This window comes from Hyposmocoma kahamanoa, unplaced genomic scaffold, assembly GCF_003589595.1.
Source record: "Hyposmocoma kahamanoa isolate Upper Pololo Valley unplaced genomic scaffold, ASM358959v1 65, whole genome shotgun sequence".
NCBI lineage: Eukaryota > Metazoa > Arthropoda > Insecta > Lepidoptera > Cosmopterigidae > Hyposmocoma > Hyposmocoma kahamanoa.
Window position 1 is genome coordinate 5,703,622 of NW_020653853.1, and position 18,668 is coordinate 5,722,289.

At 35.3% G+C, this 18,668-nt stretch overlaps 2 protein-coding genes across 2 annotated transcripts in view; one reads left to right on the forward strand and one right to left on the reverse strand.

The window, feature by feature from the left end:
* LOC113231574 (beta-1,4-N-acetylgalactosaminyltransferase bre-4-like) overlaps positions 1-18,668 on the forward strand; it is a 480,048-nt gene that overhangs the window by 60,670 nt on the left and 400,710 nt on the right. The window lies entirely within an intron of this gene.
* LOC113231506 overlaps positions 2,450-18,668 on the reverse strand; it is a 121,560-nt gene continuing 105,341 nt past the window's right edge. The window contains exon 12 of the mRNA XM_026465831.1: positions 2,450-2,518. Within this exon, the coding sequence (XP_026321616.1) occupies positions 2,450-2,518 (69 nt within the window). The remainder of the gene's footprint in view (positions 2,519-18,668) is intronic.

Consider the following 18,668-nt stretch of genomic DNA (forward strand, 5'->3'; position numbering starts at 1 on the left):
CATATTATTTTGACTAACAATTTGTTTTGTAGTAGCAGTAGAGCTCCTTGTGAAAGAGTTCGTCCGGGAAAGTACTACCACCTTACCTATTTCTGCCGCCAAGCAGTAATGTGAGCATTATTGCGTTCCAGTTTTGAAGGGTAAGGATGCTGGTGAAATTATAGGCACATAGGAACCGAAATTTTGCACATACACTGCGTGTCGGTCCGTCGGAGCAGGTGGAATTTAATGCTATCATTGTATCTTACCCTAGAACTACATTTACAGTGTTTGTTGAGCGGATACTTTAGATTACTTTAAAATTAAAACTTAATGTTATATATAATATGTATATTTGTACTAGATGGCGAGTGGCAGTGTACGGCAAAAACAAAATTGGTTTTTGTGGCACGTTCCTATTATATCCTTTCCTATTATACCATATTATATACGCTTGTAAATTCTGTTATGTTTATAAAATAAAAAACTTTTTGTCAATAGAAAAAAAAAGTGTGTCCGGAATGTGTATATAGTCCACTTATGAAAATCAATAAACCAAGAGTGAAATATTGAAGATGTTTTGTTGAAGAGCTCACAATTCCCTGGTCCTTCGAGCCGGATAGAACACGGTCCAACACGTACATCATATTTTTTTTTATAATACCAAGGTGACGGGGACTGCAAGTCGTGGGCTTGGTTGTTAACTACTTGCCTGTTCATAACAGTGCCACACAGAGCTTCAAATCGTGAAGATCTGAGGGCAACTTCCACTGCACCTGTCTTCCTGAGACATAAGTTGACAAGTTCCATGTGCCTGTAATTTCACCAGCACCCTTACCCTTCAAAACCTGAACGCAACAATGGTCACATTACTGCTTGGAGGTAGAAATAGGTAAGGGGACAGTACATCACTGGACGAACTCTTTCACAAGGACCTCTACTGCTACTAATATTCATGTAACTATGTTCTTGAAACTTTGTTTGCATCAGGTACTCAAATAATAAAGACGAATCTTAACTATGTAGCGACCCGCAAAGTTGTTAACTGTAGTTGAGAAATTCCAAGTAGGCACTTAGAGAAACATAAGTGTGTCACAATTACAATTGCTTTCGACATAAATCAAGAGAATGTTTCCTGTGAGAGAATATTTTCGAGCTTTATTTCCATTTCAAGTCGCGTTCCAATGCCAATAAATTATGTCACGTTGGCAACGTACGTCTAGAATGAGCTTACAATGTTGAAATCGCTGGCGACTGCATAAAGTGTATTGAATTTCAGTTTTTATAATTTTTACTCTGGCCATAGACCATATAACTCAAGATGATTGCTGATCTCCATACTACAAGTCGTAGCTATAAAAATGGTCAAAATTCCGTCTATGTCTAGATGGTGCTTATCAATAACCTGGAAGTAGTTTATATTATGTAAATTCCTCTTGCATATGAAATATAATCAGTTTTTTTCCTTGTAATATCATTAAAATTATGCATATGTGTTAGTTGCAAAGTAATTTATAAATTAACGCTTCCTTCCGTTTATAATCACTAGAAATTAGAGTAGCTTTGATGAATTGCATCTCGTCAATGTAAAACAAATTAGTTACATAAATACCTATTTGGTACTCATCGCGACATCTGGTGTATTATTATTATATCTACAGACTCTCATATCTCCCAAGGCCTAAAAGATTAATTTTGAATTTATAAATGGGAGAGGCAGTGTTTCCCGGCAATTACACAGTCGACCGGGGTCAGGGACTCAGGTTCAAGAACCGGCGAACAATACGTGCCGTATCGAGCAGGAGCCCCTCATCACTGCGACCATCGGCTGATCTATTGTGATCACCACTAATTACAGAACTGCATGGACTAATTACAGTTCGGAGCCAAGGCCGACAGCATTGAAGAACTGAAGGACTTTCCTAGTTCCGACACATTTATTGTCCTCTGGTTGTAGCATGTGCCTCCCCAGTATGGAGCTTCGTACGCCCATCAGGCGGTAACATTGGGTGAGAAGATGAGCAGGAGTTTCGCTCGCCACGTGGCAGAATCTACACTCTCTATTATCTGGTGTACCAATGGTACTAAATACCCGGCAACGCTGTCTTGTACAGCGATAAGCATTCCTTTTGAATTATTGACCCATGCTTTGGCCAATTTTAGTTTTCGTACTTCATAGTAATTTATTTGTGAAAAATATAACATCGCCAGCGACTGCGTAAATTATACGCATTGCGAATTTCAGTTTTGGCTTGGTGCCTCTATACACAGTAAGCCTGCTTTCGGGGAGCTGCATGCTGATTTTGAATCAAAGCGGAATTGAACCGATCAGGTAGTTTCGAAATCAGTTGGGTTTCCAAGCGAGAAGATGAACGTGATTCCTACTATATCTTTCTAATCAGTTGTGAATCGTAATAATGCGCCTCGACTCGGAAGAGACGCCGTTTCCGATCGGGAGAGGCAATCAAAATCAAGCTGCTGGTCCCGTTTCCTCGACATCATTGATTCCATACAACACTGTTTCAGTCTGAGTGTGTATCTGAAACAGTTTTTATAATGTTTACTCTTGCCAATTTTAGTTTTCATAATTCATAATAATTTATTAGCGAAAACAGGTTATTATGGAAACTGACATTCAATTCAAATATAAGGATAGTTTTACTGTGTCGTGCCAAACGTTAGGCCTACAAAGAAGGTGCGAGCACATTCACTCACAGTCACTTCAACAGACTAAACCAGGTGGTCCAATATCGGTAAATTATTGTAAATTTTTGTCGCCATTACAAAAATACTTTTCTGCATGAAGGCATTTTACAGGCTTCCAAACGTAGTTGGTGATAACGTCTTAACTTTAGAGTTCACGTGAACAAGTGTAGGTACTTTCGAACATATTCGTAGATATAAAGTGAAGGAACAGTCAATAGTCGAAGGTCTTTAAAATATGGTTTGCAGCTATCTGTCCTCTTCAATCGACAAATTGCTTTGACACATCTTTTTTCGTTACTTGTTTTTATTCAGATTACTAGAACCGGTGTAAAATGTACCATATGAATATTTTACACGGTCATTAATTTTAGTTCTTGCTACCGATAAATACATTGAGCAAATTGCCATTCAAATATATTACGCGGCGGTTAATTTGGGTATTTTTGACCGATAAAGGTGCTGTACAATTTGTCATACAAATATTTTACAAGCTCGCGAAAATGCAGTATTATTCTGATTGCCAGGGCCGTTGTACAATGTACCGTATTATGAATATTTTACGCGGTCACTAGTTTTAGCAGTTCCTACCGCTGGGGCGCTGTAAAATTGCCTTACAAAGATTTTACTCGTGTATTTATTTTAACACTATTAACTGACATATTTGTCCAGGGTGTGTCCAGGCGATTATTCCGTAACTATAAGAGATATCAAAAACATTTACTTTTACTGATAACTTTATGTAACTGATGTCGAAAGTACGTTGCCTAAGGAGTAAAACGACATCAATAACTTTTAAAAATAAAACAAGAAATATCCTAAATTTTAAGGTTAAACAATCTCGTACATTTATTATGGCATTTGTAGAGAGACACACTTCAGGATTGCACCCTGTATATATGTATGTTATTCATAAATTGCTCGTTACTTCCACATTGTAGAAGGATTTATGTAATGTGTCGCATTACTCACGGTATGTTGTTTTCATTTGTTAGATAGGAGCTTATACATTTAAGTCTAATTGTCGTAACGTTTACGGAGCCTTGTTTAGGTAGATCATTTCTTAAACGTTAACGTGAATTGGTATAATTTTAAGATAATTTGCGTTCACGTCCGTAAAAGAATAATTTACTTAAATATCATCTACTATTCGTGCATGTACATTTGAATTCTCTTCTTTGAATAAATTATTTAAGATACACTTTTTTATTTATTTTTCTTTTGTAATATCAATTAACGGGACGAACAAGTTGTGCGCCTGATGGTAAGCGACACGCCTACCCGTAACAGTGGCAGTGCCACTCAGAGTATTAAATCGCAAAGACCTGAGGAGCATTACCACTGCGCCCGTCACCTTGAGACATTAGCTGATAAGTTCCATGTAAGTACCTACACCAGCAGAATTTAACCCTTCAATACTGGATCGCAGTTATACTCACATTACTGCTCAGCGGCAAAAATAGGTATAGTACCAGTACTTCCCTGGACGAACTCATGCACAAGAAGCTCTAATGCTACTAAAAGTAATGATTACTATTAAAACTAATAAAACTATTAAAAATAAAATAACGTTTCCACGAAGCACAACATCTTATCTCAAATATTTAAAATAAGTTTCCTCTGTGTCCCATAGCCGTGTGACGCCCTGTATACATTTCCTCCCTCTGGGATATGCAGAGACCGTGGATACCACCCTCCACACTCCTGACATTCCCCTTTCGCTTCCTCCGCTCGCCATCTTTTCATATACCTCAGTATAAACCGGGTAGGTTACAAAATCTGGTTGAGGTATTTACGTCGTTATTTATATGGTGGTAGAATTTAAAATTAGTTGCTTACATTGGAAATGAAACCAGTTTTTTACGGATTTTAATATCGTATCTCGTTTTTTTCTAATAAACCAACGTTTTGGACTTTTTACAGGTCCCATGGTCATGGCTGACTGAGATGTTAAAGTCATCAACCAGTTAATGCAAATCACTCTATTCTGAACTATAGTGTATTTATCCTGGTTTTTATTTTATTTTAATACGTTTATTCATCTACTCCCTGTTACTTAGTTATGTCAAGTCTCATTATCAGTAGGGTTAGAACCAGCTGAACACAGCTAAGGAAGACACGTTGGATCACTTTGCTAATTTATGTTTTATAATTAGAAGCAATTATAGTGTTAAAATCGTAATATGGTGTTCTGTTATGTTATAACCTAATCGGATAGGTAATTTGTCGAAAATGGATTATTATTATGGTTGCAGGGTTTTAGCCCTACATTGATCGGAATTGAGGGAATTTATTTACTTAAAGAATGACAGTTTTCTTAGTATGGACATAACCATTTCGTCATCAATTTTTAAAAGTAAAAAAATTATTTTTTACTGTTTGTTTTCTAAACGTTCCAAAATATAATAATAAATAATAAAATATGGGTTGTAACATTAGACATTTTTACATGTTAAGTAAATAGTTATTTTTTGTGGGTGTGTTCTTTTCTTCTTGCGAAGATGATGGGGTGTAAGGTTCGAAGAGCTTAATTAACCTTTAACGACTTTAGTTACGTTTGGAGAAGGGTTTCACTGAATTGAAATACTTTTACCAATAAGACAAGAACGTATTGAAGAACTTATACGACAACGGTCCAACAGACTGGCAAGGTGTCAAGCAATTGAACGATCAGCAATCGAATGACTATCAATCGAATGATCTGGAGTCGCAGCTAAGGAATCGAACAATGGAATATTGACGGTGGTTACTTTGTAACCTAGTTTTCTCGGATTTTCGATGACAAGTCGTAAAAATACTATAAAGTTAAGGTCTCGCGGTGTGAATTCACTGCCTGACTAAATCTAAGTAATGTGTGCATAATTACAAGTACGTGATTTTTTTTGGAATAGAATAGAATACGTTTATTTGCCAGAATACAGTAATTGCAAAGGTCTTAAGTAAAATTAGGTACATTGCATTCAACCTGCAAGCAGATGTGCAAATATCAATGGGATTCAATGTTTCTTTAGTCTCTATAGTTTCTAATTAATGTAATGAATATGTAAATTCTAAGTATTCTTTATTACTATAGAAGCAATGTGTCACAAGCCATTTTGTCAATTTTAATTTAAAAATATGTCCTTGTAACAATTTAATTTCGTTTGGTAATTTATTGTAAATAATTATACACATGTTGAAGCAGTTATTCTTATAAATTACTTTATGGCAACTTATACCAATATAAGAGATTCATAATTTTTGCTCTAGTTTGCAGACGCAGATATCCCTAATGTACATGCATGGCAAAGGTAATATGTTCAGCCTTTTAAACAGCAGTTTGCAACTGACGTCGAAACACGCACCGCAAATTGCTCGAATACACTTCTTCTGGACTTTAAACGCTCTTTCTAAGATTACTGAGTTACCTCATAGTACAAGACCGTAGCTGAGAACGGACGAAACGTAGCCGTGATAGGCCGTCAACGCAGCTTCTCGCGAGACAGTTTGCCTTAGTCTTCGTAAACCGTAAACAAATCTGTTTAGGAAATGAAACTATTTTTCCGGATTTAAATCGCGTATATTTGTTTTTTCAAACAAACCGACGTTTCGGGCCCTTTACAGGTCCCATGGTGACGGTTGACTCTCAACCATGTCATCCGTGAGTTGGTCTACGCGGCGGCTACGCGGTTGTATTAATCCGAGGAATTTAAATATTGTTGCTTAGTAAATAGAATTCAAATTCGCTATTAATGTACGTGAAAGCGTGGTAACTGGGCGGTAACCACGCGGCCGTCACACGCAAACTCGCGTCGTGTAACTGGCGCTTATCCTTCAATACCGGAACGCTGGTTACATTACTGACTGGCGGCAAAAATAGGTAGGGTGGCAGTGTTTTTGCCGAACTCTCTTAATAGTAGCTCTGCTGCTATCAAAATTACTATCGATTTTAGGAAAACATTTTTATTCGTCTGTCCTTCAGTTATTCCCACAAGTAGATATTTTTTAAGAAGAAATGAAAGTTAACCGCTTTCGTAATGTTCTTGACAAAGTAAAATCTCATTATAATGAAAAACGTTGGAATCCATCGTTCCTTTGAAAGCTACAGGATGGGGAAAAAAGCCGCCTTATTTGAACAGATCTCAATCGATAATTTGAAAAGCGGGTCATTACGAGATTAACATTTTTAAAGCGGTTTCTTTAACGTATGCAAGTTAAAAATTACTTTAATATATCATAGTAAGAGTCGATACTACTTCATCTCGAATTAATTTTTTTCCTAATGCACACTGGCTTTATTTCATATTTTAATATACTTTTTTTGCAAACGATTAAAGCCATTTGAAAAATGTGTATCGTATAGTATACGTGTCTTATTTAGTTCCTTTGATATTAAAAAATCATTTGTATATGTAAATTACCTATTGAATACAGAGGTATTCTTGTAAAATTTCGAGGTCAGTTTGTGTTTTTTTTTCTGTCGTGAAAATTTTTAGGAATCGTGTTTTTACATCGTATAGTAAGTGTAAGTGTAATTTTTCCCAAAGTGTTCAACACTTTCACTGTTTTGCGGAATCAATCATAGCCATTTAATGTAGTACAGACTCGTAAAGACCTTTATTTAACAATGGTGAAAAGAATTCCTATTTTAAAACTGAGTCCTGAAGATAAAAAATCAACAATTTAATTATATTCATCTGCAGCGTCAAATTGTTTGGTACCTCACAACTTTTTCTTACTTAGCTTGCACATGAGCGAAACTAAATTTAATTCCACGCTTAATTAATATTTCATTATATAGTACCACAGAATTACTCACTAACAACGACAACCGCATGTCTCCATTAAATTTTAGAATTTAACTTCATTTCTGCCTCTTGTGTTTATTGTTCTAATATTAGGGGTTAAAGTATGAAATTGCCGTTTTATTGCAATAGGTTCTTTGAATTTTCATAGAATCTTCATGGTTTGAGGTTTTCGAATGAAACTTTTTTCAAATGGTTTCTGTGATTTTTTTTTTTTTTAAATTTGAAACATTTGAATATCGACTTTCAATTGTTTTTGTTATTCAATTTAGACAAGAAAGATGGATACTGCGAAAATTCGAGTGATTTTTGAATACGAGTTCCGACGCGGAACTAACGCGGCAGAAACAGCCCGCAATATCAATGCTGCGTTTGGAGAGGGGTCTACTAATGAACGCACCGTGCGATTTTGGTTTAAACGCTTTCGTGATGGAAATTTCGACTTAAAGAACGAGCCACGAGGAAGACCGCCCACACAGGTGAATAACGATGAATTAAGAGAGATAGTGGAAGCCGATCCTAGTCAAACTACCCAGGAATTAGCGGCATGGTTTAACGTTACCTTACCCACAATATTGACTCACTTGCGTCAAATCAATAAAATAAAAAAATACGAAAAATGGGTGCCTCATGATTTGACTGATCTGCAGAAAGAAACGCGTGTTGAAACTTGTGTTGCCTTGTTGAACCGGTACAGAAATGAAGGAATATTGGATCGAATTGTAACATGTGATGAAAAGTGGATTCTTTATGATAACCGGAAAAGAAAAATGCAATGGCTGACCCCAGGTCAAATGCCACAACAGTGTCCTAAAGCAAAACTTACCAATAAAAAGGTAATGGTAACTGTTTGGTGGTCTCAGCATGGTGTTATTCACTATAGTTTTCTCCGATCTGGTCAAGCAATAACGGCAGATGTCTATTGTGCCGAACTCCGAACCATGTTGACAAAACTAGCAGTAAAACAGCCCCGACTCATGAATCGATCTTCACCATTATTGCTCCACGACAACGCGAGACCTCACACAGCACGAGAAACCATTTTGACCCTTCAGGAACTGCAGTTAGAAACCATTCGTCATCCTCCGTATTCACCAGACCTTGCTCCAACGGACTACCATTTTTTTCGTGATTTGGACAATTATCTACGTGACAAGAAGTTTTCTTCCCAGGAGGCAGTACAAAATGCTTTCACACAGTTTGTGCAGTCTAGATCGTCGGAGTTCTATCGCAAAGGCATTAATAACCTTCCTATTAGATGGCAGCAATGTATAGATAATAATGGCAACTATTTTGATTAAATAAATTTGTTAAAAATTTAAAAAATAAACAATTTAGATTTTCAGTACAAATCGGCAATTTCATACTTTAACCCCTATTATTATCATCGACGTTGAAAGTTTACTGTCATTCGAAGTTTGAAAGTTTAAAATGAAATTTTGTGCCTCTACCACGAGTTTGCCGTGACTGCTAGCGACGGGGTAAATTACTCTTAGAGGATGGAAAAAAAATAAAAGAAAGGAATGAACGTGCATACCTAAACAAAAATTGAACGAACAAATGGCGGATTTCTTTAGTGTCGTACCATAATCTATCGATAAGTCATTATCGATATGCAAACATTTAATTAAAGTAGATCAATATTCCATTTATATTTTAGGTTATTATGAGAATATCCGTGAATGTCACATGAAATTTTAAATTTATTGTTTTGCGTTTACAAATACTCAAATATTACGAAAAGTGAATTTGCACAGATAAAAATAATGTTTGTAATTTGAGAGTATATAAAAAAGAGAAAACTTTAAAATATAAATCCTATACATTTACAACCTCAAGATTCTTATTTTCATAGAGAAATTTTTAAACAGATTCCAAATAGTGTAATTTATGAATTGGTATAATAATAATAATAACTCACACACTCAACATAGCCCCGCACTAGTGAAACCCTGTGTCGCGAAACCATATTTATCCCGGCCCGGGAATCGAACCTGGGACCTCTGCGTAGCAGTCCGCCGTGGTAACCGTTCAGCCACAGAGGCAGTTATATAGAATATAGGCAGAGTATGGAATTAATATCAGTGACTGATTAAAGTGAATCTTTAATACTTCCATTTCATTTTGGAAATAAATGAAAGTAGTAATATTATTAATATTATCAATAATAATATTATTATCATACGTTTATTTGCTTGAAACATGGTATAATAGAAGATGTGACAAGAGACAGTGTTAGTATAAACATGTTTCGCATATATTAAATAGCATGCAAATGTCTGATTATACAATGTCAATTGACTACTATTGGCCGAGCGCCTTTGATTTGTGCAGAAAAATCGACACTTCTCCGAAGTGAGACAAGTAGTCACGAGCGACTGCGAGTTGTGACAAGCTACGTCAAACAAGCTCTATACATGTTAGCGCTCGCCTTTACTCGGTCAGCTAGGCGAGTGACACCGAACGATGGCAAGGCAAGACAAATAGGCTGTCTATACGTTGGTATTGGCCTTCACTCGGCAACGTTGGATCAACATGGTCTTTGTATTGCAGGCTTTATAAAATAAGAATTTTTAGTAGTTAGAGTTGTCAGTGGGAAAAATCGGAAACGAGTGGAATTTTGTTCTCAGGAACTGAGAATGCCTAGTAAATGAGTCGTGTTTAATCTAAATTAAGTATAAAATTATTTACCAATAAACCTAATGATGGAATTGCGTTATCATGTAATCTTTCAAAGTTACGTTAAAATTTGACTTCAAAATGAAGCGAATAAATGAAGATGGTCGTTGATTCAATGTATGATTTCCAACCATTATATTTTCTTTTTTGATTTGTAGGTAAACTTGAAATAGTAAAAATAATAATAATAAAAACCTCGTAGTGAATTATTTTAATAACAGAATATCGATAATATGTACGCCTCCAAGAACAACACTATTTCGAAATAATCATTAACAACAATCATCAAAATATACAAACAAACAGGCAATCTGAGGAAACCAAAATTTGGCAAGATTTATGAATAAACTACATAAATATGTCTAATTACATGAGATATTTGAGCTTTTCTGTGATTTATAGACAGAAAAATAACACGTGCTTGTACAATGTTACATTCACGTCACCTTACGACGAAGAAAGCCCATAACACTTGATTTCCATCCGTTTGTATTAAGTAATTGGTTAATTGATATTGGTTATCATAGTTATTTATACATTTTGATTTATTTGTGCGGTTTTTTTTTGTTGTGGTGTTTTTATTTGTCATGTTATGCACCCCTATTATTTAACATGAACTCAGCTCTCCGGTTGACTGGTAGAGAATGCCTAATGGCATTAAGTCCGCCATTTGTACTACTTTGTGTGCAATAAAGTTTAAATAAATAAACAATAGTTGAAACTTTATATAATATGTCAGCCTCGAGATGAGATCTTAGTTTTCCACGAACCAAACGTTTGACGGTTTTATCCGACGAAATGAATTTTTTTCTGAATAAAACGCCCGTATGATTTGTCTGACGAGGCAAGCAGCCTATCGATGAATTCCCTTATCTTATTGAAATACTGCATATGTGACTACTGTTTCTTTGACTTCCATGACAAACCGATGATGTTCCGTATAGGATGAATTATGCACATTTATAAGGCTGGATAAATCGATTGAGACCGAGTTATAAGAGAGTTACAGCAATTAGCAATGCAAAGAGGCAAGCGAAAAAGGTACATTGCCTCGTCTCGATCGTAAAGACAATAGTAAATTGCCTTATTAGTTTAAGATAAGAACTAATATCGGAAATGCAACGTTCTACAATTTAGGTCGAGACTCTTTTTGACAGCTATGAACGGCGGCAGAACGTAACTTAATAATAATTGTCGAAAGAATGAAACGAATACTTATATAATTCATCTCCTCTGAGAACACTAACTATGTTTTTATCTCTGTTAAATAAAAAGTATTCAACCGCAATAACGCATAATATAATTTTATATCTGCTTTAAACTTGTAATAGTTTGTATTTATGATACGTCATGCAAACGGTCATGTTCTATGGTTTTTTTCTTAAAGCTAGTGATTAGAGAAAGAAAGAAGAAAGAGTAGTACTATCATGTGATTACAGAAATCATGTAAGTCAGTATGGTAGAAATATCCCCAAAAATTCAGTAAAAGTGTTGCCATTGGCGAAAATACTTGTGATAAAAAAACATCAATAGATGTATAAAACAATAACAGGAGATTTGACAAAAGTAGCAGATAAGATAAGAATTGAAACATTTTGACAATCTATTCTGCCCTGCTAAGCCGAAAGGCGCTAACTCTGAGATACGCCCTTTTAGTTTTTCAAATACCATTTTACATAATAATTTTGCATCTTATGGTATAATAGAAATAGCGCTATCTAATTTAAAACACTTAAAAAACCACTGAGTAGTATTTCTAAATAGAATACAATTACGTATAATATGATTTACAAAAAGTCGATTTTCTCAAAACTTACTCCGAATGAGAGCGCTTTTCGACTTATCAGGGCAGTATTGGCGACACAAATAGTTGTAAATATAAGTGAATTGAGCTCCAGCTCGAGCGAAGAAGATACGAATGACGCCCTTCGTTGTGTACCTTTAGAAAAAAAATGTACTTAACACTTACCTGTTTTCTAATTTTTCCTCGCAATTTTTAGTGATCTCAGGAGGATATGAATACTACTAAATTACTATACTATTAGTAACTAGTACCATATTAGTATAAATGATTTCACTGATTAAACTGGATGTATTACGACTCTAAAAAGTGAAGAGGATGCAATCTTGGTTCGACTATAATTATTGCATTTTGTTTTTGTAAATTTTTAAATCACCGACGGTTTTGGAGCTGGCTACTCTTTTAAAAATACCTTACTCTTCGCGACTTATAATAATATTTCTCCAATTGAGTCACCTTATTCATAACATGTACCGTTATTTATAACACAAACTGACACTCTGTTATCTTTGATACGCCCACAAGTTAATGTTCATTCATTGCCCACTTGTATAGGCTCATAAATTATTATCATATAGGAGATTAGGTATATATTTGCTATATTGCTGAAAATTATACGCCACTTGAAATTTCATTCTGCGGGGGCCTCGGCTACACAGTAGCAAACTATCCAAATTCTTGTTGAAATGTGAACTTTACGTCGCTTACGCAATTCTAAAATGATAATGTCAAAGTGATGGCTTACTTACTCTAGTGTAAAGCCGTGTATACCAATTAAATGTTAAGTTTCATGGTCTTCCTTTTATTTAAGATGTTATTTAAAAGAAAACAATCCTTATGCTTTGAGGCTTTTGATCAGTATAGCAAAATTACAGGTGTTTTTTTCACATCAGAGGGGTTCGATACCCGGTTCACATTGGCGATTGTTTAAAAATCTTTGAATGCAGTTCAAATTGTTTTTGAAATCAAAATGAAGTCTTCTTTAAGTAAAATTGCCTATCCACGGTGTTTAAAGTACTTTCCCTCCGCGTGGCATAGTCGTGGTCATAGATATGCCATGTATATTAAACACGTCACGGCGCAGTGTGTTATAAAACCCATTTTTTGACATCTCCTTTTTCTTCCAGATTCTATAGTTTGAAATAATACGAGTATACGTAGTTGCGGGAGTAATGAAGTTGAAATTATCCATTTATCGATCTGGTTCGTAAAAAGAGATGTATCCAATATCTTCGGTGTCTTTTTATTTGAGTAAACAAAAACCAAACAGACAGTATAACTGCAGCGTCCTGAATGAGTTCTGTATTATTAACCATTCTTGTCAAAGAAGGATCTCGGCTACCTATACAATCACTACGGCGATCAACTGCGAAGCGAGTACTTTAAATGATGCGGGGCCGCTAGACCTGCCTAGACGCAGATCTGCGTCTTCGCCACCGCGCGCGTGATTCCGCGTCCCGCGCTATGTCGCGGTGCGCGGTGCAGTGTGTTAATCGCCTAAAGAGTAACCAACAACGACATTTATGGTTTTATGTAACAGTAACGGTGTCGGTTGGTTAATTATTTTCAAATATAAAAATTATGATTTTTTATGCCTTTTTAGTCGCAATAAATTACTAAATTTTGGATTTTTTCCTCTCTGAAAGTATACAAATTGTCACACCGGGGTTCTACTCTAGCATTTATGTTTATTAATTGAAACTACAGGAATGTGGAAGAAAAAGCAAATGGAAACAAAATGTCTTTGATCAAACGTTGTGTGCCTATTCTGCGGAGAGTAATGACGTCATGTTCATTATCTCAACGGCAATGAGACAAGTCTTCCTAATTCATTTGTCACATTACGTATTTCAGATGTGGAGGTTGCCATAATCAGTGGCTGCTACGCCGAACGGATTCCAGTTATTTATTATCCAGTTAACAATGACTGATATGCGCTAATTTATTATTCGCTGACATTAATTTATGACTCGTCGCTCTTTCATTGTAGACTGCAGTTCAATGATACGGTTTGAAATGGCCGTTAATCTACTCTTTAGAAATATCCCGCCTACCCTTCGTTGAGATATAGTACAAATTGTGTTAAATGTTAAACTATCAAACGCGAATTAGGAATTTGCAATTTCACTAAGTACCAAACTTATGCAATTGAGCTTTTGTGTCCCCATTAAAACGTCTAAATTCTTGATTTAAATGGCAACCCAAATTCGACTAACCAAACGCAGTTCAATAAGGACATTCCAAGTTTAATTAATTCCAGATTCAAAATCGGATTGAAAGTATTTCGTCCAGCCAGCTCTAAATTGGAAACTGTCGGCTTTCAATTCGAGCCAGCGCTGATATGCCGATTGAGTTCCATTGTGCATGGTTACACTCCTACTAATTTCATCACGGAACTATTGGTTAACTGCCTAATACACCAATAAAGACTTGTTATTAAAACTTTTCTATGGTCGAATCTCGTCCTAAAGAAGTCTCGTCTAAGCCCTTGCATTTCAAATGACGGCTTTTTTTCAATAGCACGTGGCACAATTGGTACAACTGTTCTTGTTGGTTATATAGTTCGGCAATGTTTATTAAACAAATAATTTTGAAAAAGCACTACATTACTCCATTTGATTCCGTTACTTTAACCAACCACGACTTGATACCTTTTCATCTCGTACAAAGCTCCGCACAGCACACTCGCATAGATTCTTTTGCTTCCTTGGTACGTTCCTTTACTTTAAATTAAATTCTACTTTGTATTATTTCGCCATGAATAAAATAGAATGCAAAAAGACTGTCAAATTGTGGCTTAAGAGTAAAACTTACAATGAAACAGAGGACTTGCTGGAAGTTGTTTCATAATTATTTTTATATAGGTAACCATTAATTTATAACTACTAATTATTTTATTGTTAAATATAGAAAGTCTTTGTTTAAGCTGCAATATAAAAAAATATGTCCAAAAAGATGCCTAAAATACGGGTATACATTTACTTAGTTTAGGCAACGCAATTACACGTTAAGTTCTAATATTAAAATGTATACCTTTACTATGAAGAATGTATAATACAGATTCCCTTCTTAATGCTTATTTTAATACTATAATAGCTTTCTTGTATTAAATTAAGTTATATTAAAATAAATTTATCTTTACCTTTAGTTATGATTTCTCTATATTCTGCCTGCAAAATGTGGTTATTATTATACATAATTACACATTCATTGTATTTATTATGCGGCATATTGCGACTTATTAACTTGCTGCAGTATGTTTCTTGCATTGCGCAACCTTCCTAAAATGGGGGAATTTTAAACTGCTCTTGCGTAATTACAAGCCAAATCAGATATGCTAAATTGAGATTGCTTAATAAAACTGCTCTTCCTTTTTTAAATTTCGTATCTTTGCATATCATTTAAACGCTGTACTATGTAGAACACAGTTGGATGTACCAGTAATAAGACACGATCGAGAGACGCCAATGACCCATACATTAGTTCAGCCATTGTTCTGAGATTCCACTCCCACTAACTACTCGAAGTGTTCGGCACGGACTGTGAAGTTGATGCTAGAGTCACCACAGTCCAAGTATTAATTTAAAAAAAAAGTTTCAGGAATATATTGTAGGATGTCTATACTCTAGCTAAATTCGATGTAGAATAAATGAAAACAAAAACATCTGAGTTTTAGGGTTTGCACCACAGATTGTTTTATAGTTTAGGTACCACAATTTCAATATTTTCCCTGAACGTCATTTAGGCTATTGATAATACTAATCTGTCTACGATGAATTTTAGAAATAGAAATAGAAACCATTTATTGCAACGCATCATTATAAATACAAAAAAAAACAAAAAAAAAATACAAAAAGTATAATAAAAAACAGAGTAGCTAACATTAAAACAACCAATTTTACTATATAGTTAATATTATACTGCCAGTACAGTGTATCCGGCTGTGACGTATGCAAAAGTATAAAGCTACAGCCGAGAATGGGCTGGTTTTCAGTGGACATTGGCGAGTGAGCGTGTTTTTACAGTGTGTACTCTTATATTGAATAAATATTTACATAATCCTTGCAATTATACATATAATTATATATTATGTACAAGTGTGTGTGTAAAAGCAAATAGTTCTAAATCCATAATTATTCATACAAATTTAAAGCTTATTCCATTTAATTCGTAAAAAGAATTCTACTTGACTACAACATCTAACAACTATTATTCTCGTGCATTTACTATTTTCAATGATGCTATGTGCAATTATGTTTTTTAATTGATTGAATGATTATTAAATTAAATTAAAAAATGTGATTTAATTAATTGTTATATATATGTATAATTTCATTATCTCATTTTAAATAATTCAACTGATTCTAAAAAGAAAGAATATACGAGCGCAATCTCGAGGTCCGCCATATTTAACCCGAGTACAAGTTTGTGATCAAGAACAAACGATTGAAGATAAATAGTAATTTTAATTATTAATACAAAGATCGAACACTCAGAAAAAATTCCTTCGATCCGGATTCGAACTGATGTCTTCTAGCTTACCGTGCCAGACGCTATACCAACTAAACAACGGAACAAACCAGCGGACCTCCCGAATTTTTCTATGTGCTTGCGTTGTGTCTTTGTGTTTGGTTTTTCAACGACTTTTTAGTCGTAGCGCCATCTATGAGAAATCTATGAAAGATTTATCACCCAGTTAGTACCTTTACAGCTACCAGTCCTGGCGATCTTTGTATTAATAATTATAACAAACTAGTGGAGTAATTTCACAAAAAATAATTGAATATCAATTCAATAAAAATTTAAAATAGTAATTTTGTTTAACAGAAGTTTTAAATCACTAGTAATTGATTTGAAACCATCATACAAATAACCAGTAATTAATGATATAACTGTGTCATCCTTAATGGTTTTTATTTCAATTGAGAGATTGCAAACGTTCGAGTTCGAATAGTAATACAAGTTCCGAATCTGTTGTTTTCTTTTGTTCTAAAGTAATTTTGTTTCTTTTCTTCTGCCATTACCTACTATCTAGCAGTAAATATTAATAAGTATCAGAAATTTGTATATCAATAAATCATGTGTATCAATATACACTGCGCAATTTTTTTTAATTTTTGTAGGTAATTTGTATATAACCCAATTATCTATTTAAATTCCTGTTATGCGAGCAGGCCATGGACAGAACTAGTCTAAATAATGAGCATTGACAAAAAATGTTCTTTACCTCTGCCATGATTGGTTGCCTAGCAACAATTTGTTATTAAACATTCTAATCCATAAGCCATTTGTGCTCTATGTATACATTACTTCAGTGTTAATTAACGGAACTTCTAGAGCGCCTTAAGGTATTCATATTAAATATATTTACGATAAAAATCTTGTGCAGGGTGTGTGCTTGTAGAGTGAGTCGTTCACGTTTGCAATGTCGAACGATCGTTTTTCGGCGAAGTGCGCGTAGGAAGGGGAAATAAGTTGCGGAAATTGGACCCACTACCTGACTAGAGATGAGTTTGTAGGATAGACTTTTATGAATATTTAAGCAGTGTTCCAGGTCAGTCTTTTTTATTTTTTATGATAAAAAGTGACGGGGGGATTAAGTCGTGCGCCTGGTGGTAAGCGACACGCCTGTCCAATGTTAAATCGCGAAGATCTGAGGGTTCCACGTGTCTGTAATTTCACCACCACCATTGCACTTGAAAACCACAACGCAGTGAAGCTCACATTGCTGCTTGGCGGCAGAAATAAGTTAGGAGGCAGGTCTTCCCTGGATGAACCCTCTCTCAAGGAGCTCTACTTCTACAATATACAACATGTCGTAATGTGTTGCATTTAATTTTTAAGGCTGTTTCCTGGTAGACTAAAGTAATCTGCAACAAGCACATACAGAAATTCGTAAGATCTGTTGACTCGTTCTGTAGTTCATTTGGGAAAGCGGTAGCCCCGGTCTGGCAAACCGTCGTTGGTTCGAATCCAGTAGGATCGAAGCAATATTCTTTTGTATTTGTTCGACCTTTGTATCTATAATAATGTAAAATTGACACCCTACGATACGACTTAACTGGCCTTTCGGTTCCGAGACCCTTCTTACATTCCACAGAAATATATTAAGAGAATCCCAGCTTAATGGGTGAAATTTGTATTTTGCAAGCAATAATTTTTTTAAGCAAGTATACATTAAATATCAAACTGGCTTAAAAAGTGTATTAAAATAGAATGTGAGCATTCCTGTACTCCGGCTGTGAAGGGTAATGGTGCTGGTGAAATTACAGGCACATGGGACTTGTCAGCTTTTGTCTCGGAGAGTGGCAGGCGGTCAGGATACCGCTCAGATCTTTGCGATTGAAATCTCTGAGTGCCACAGGAACTGCTATGAACAGGCGCGTCGCCAGGGCTTCGTCATTCGCTCAAGGTTACGCGATAAGTGCCTACCGCGCCGAAGTGCGCCGACGTCAGCGGAAGCGCTCATACAAGTGTGTCATTTAGAGCATTTTCACCTCTGTGAGCACGTGCTTAGGTTCCTTTTCCCTGTTTTGTATGAGAGTGATTTGTCTGTTACGTAGTAACTATTAAGTAATCCGTAGTGTCGCTTACCACCAGGCGTGTTCTTCCCTTTATTTGGTATTATAAAAAAATCACCCCTATTAAGAGAATAAAACTATTACTTAGTTTGTGTATCATCAAACAAGGTTTCAGCTGCTTTTGCTGAATTTTAATAACTG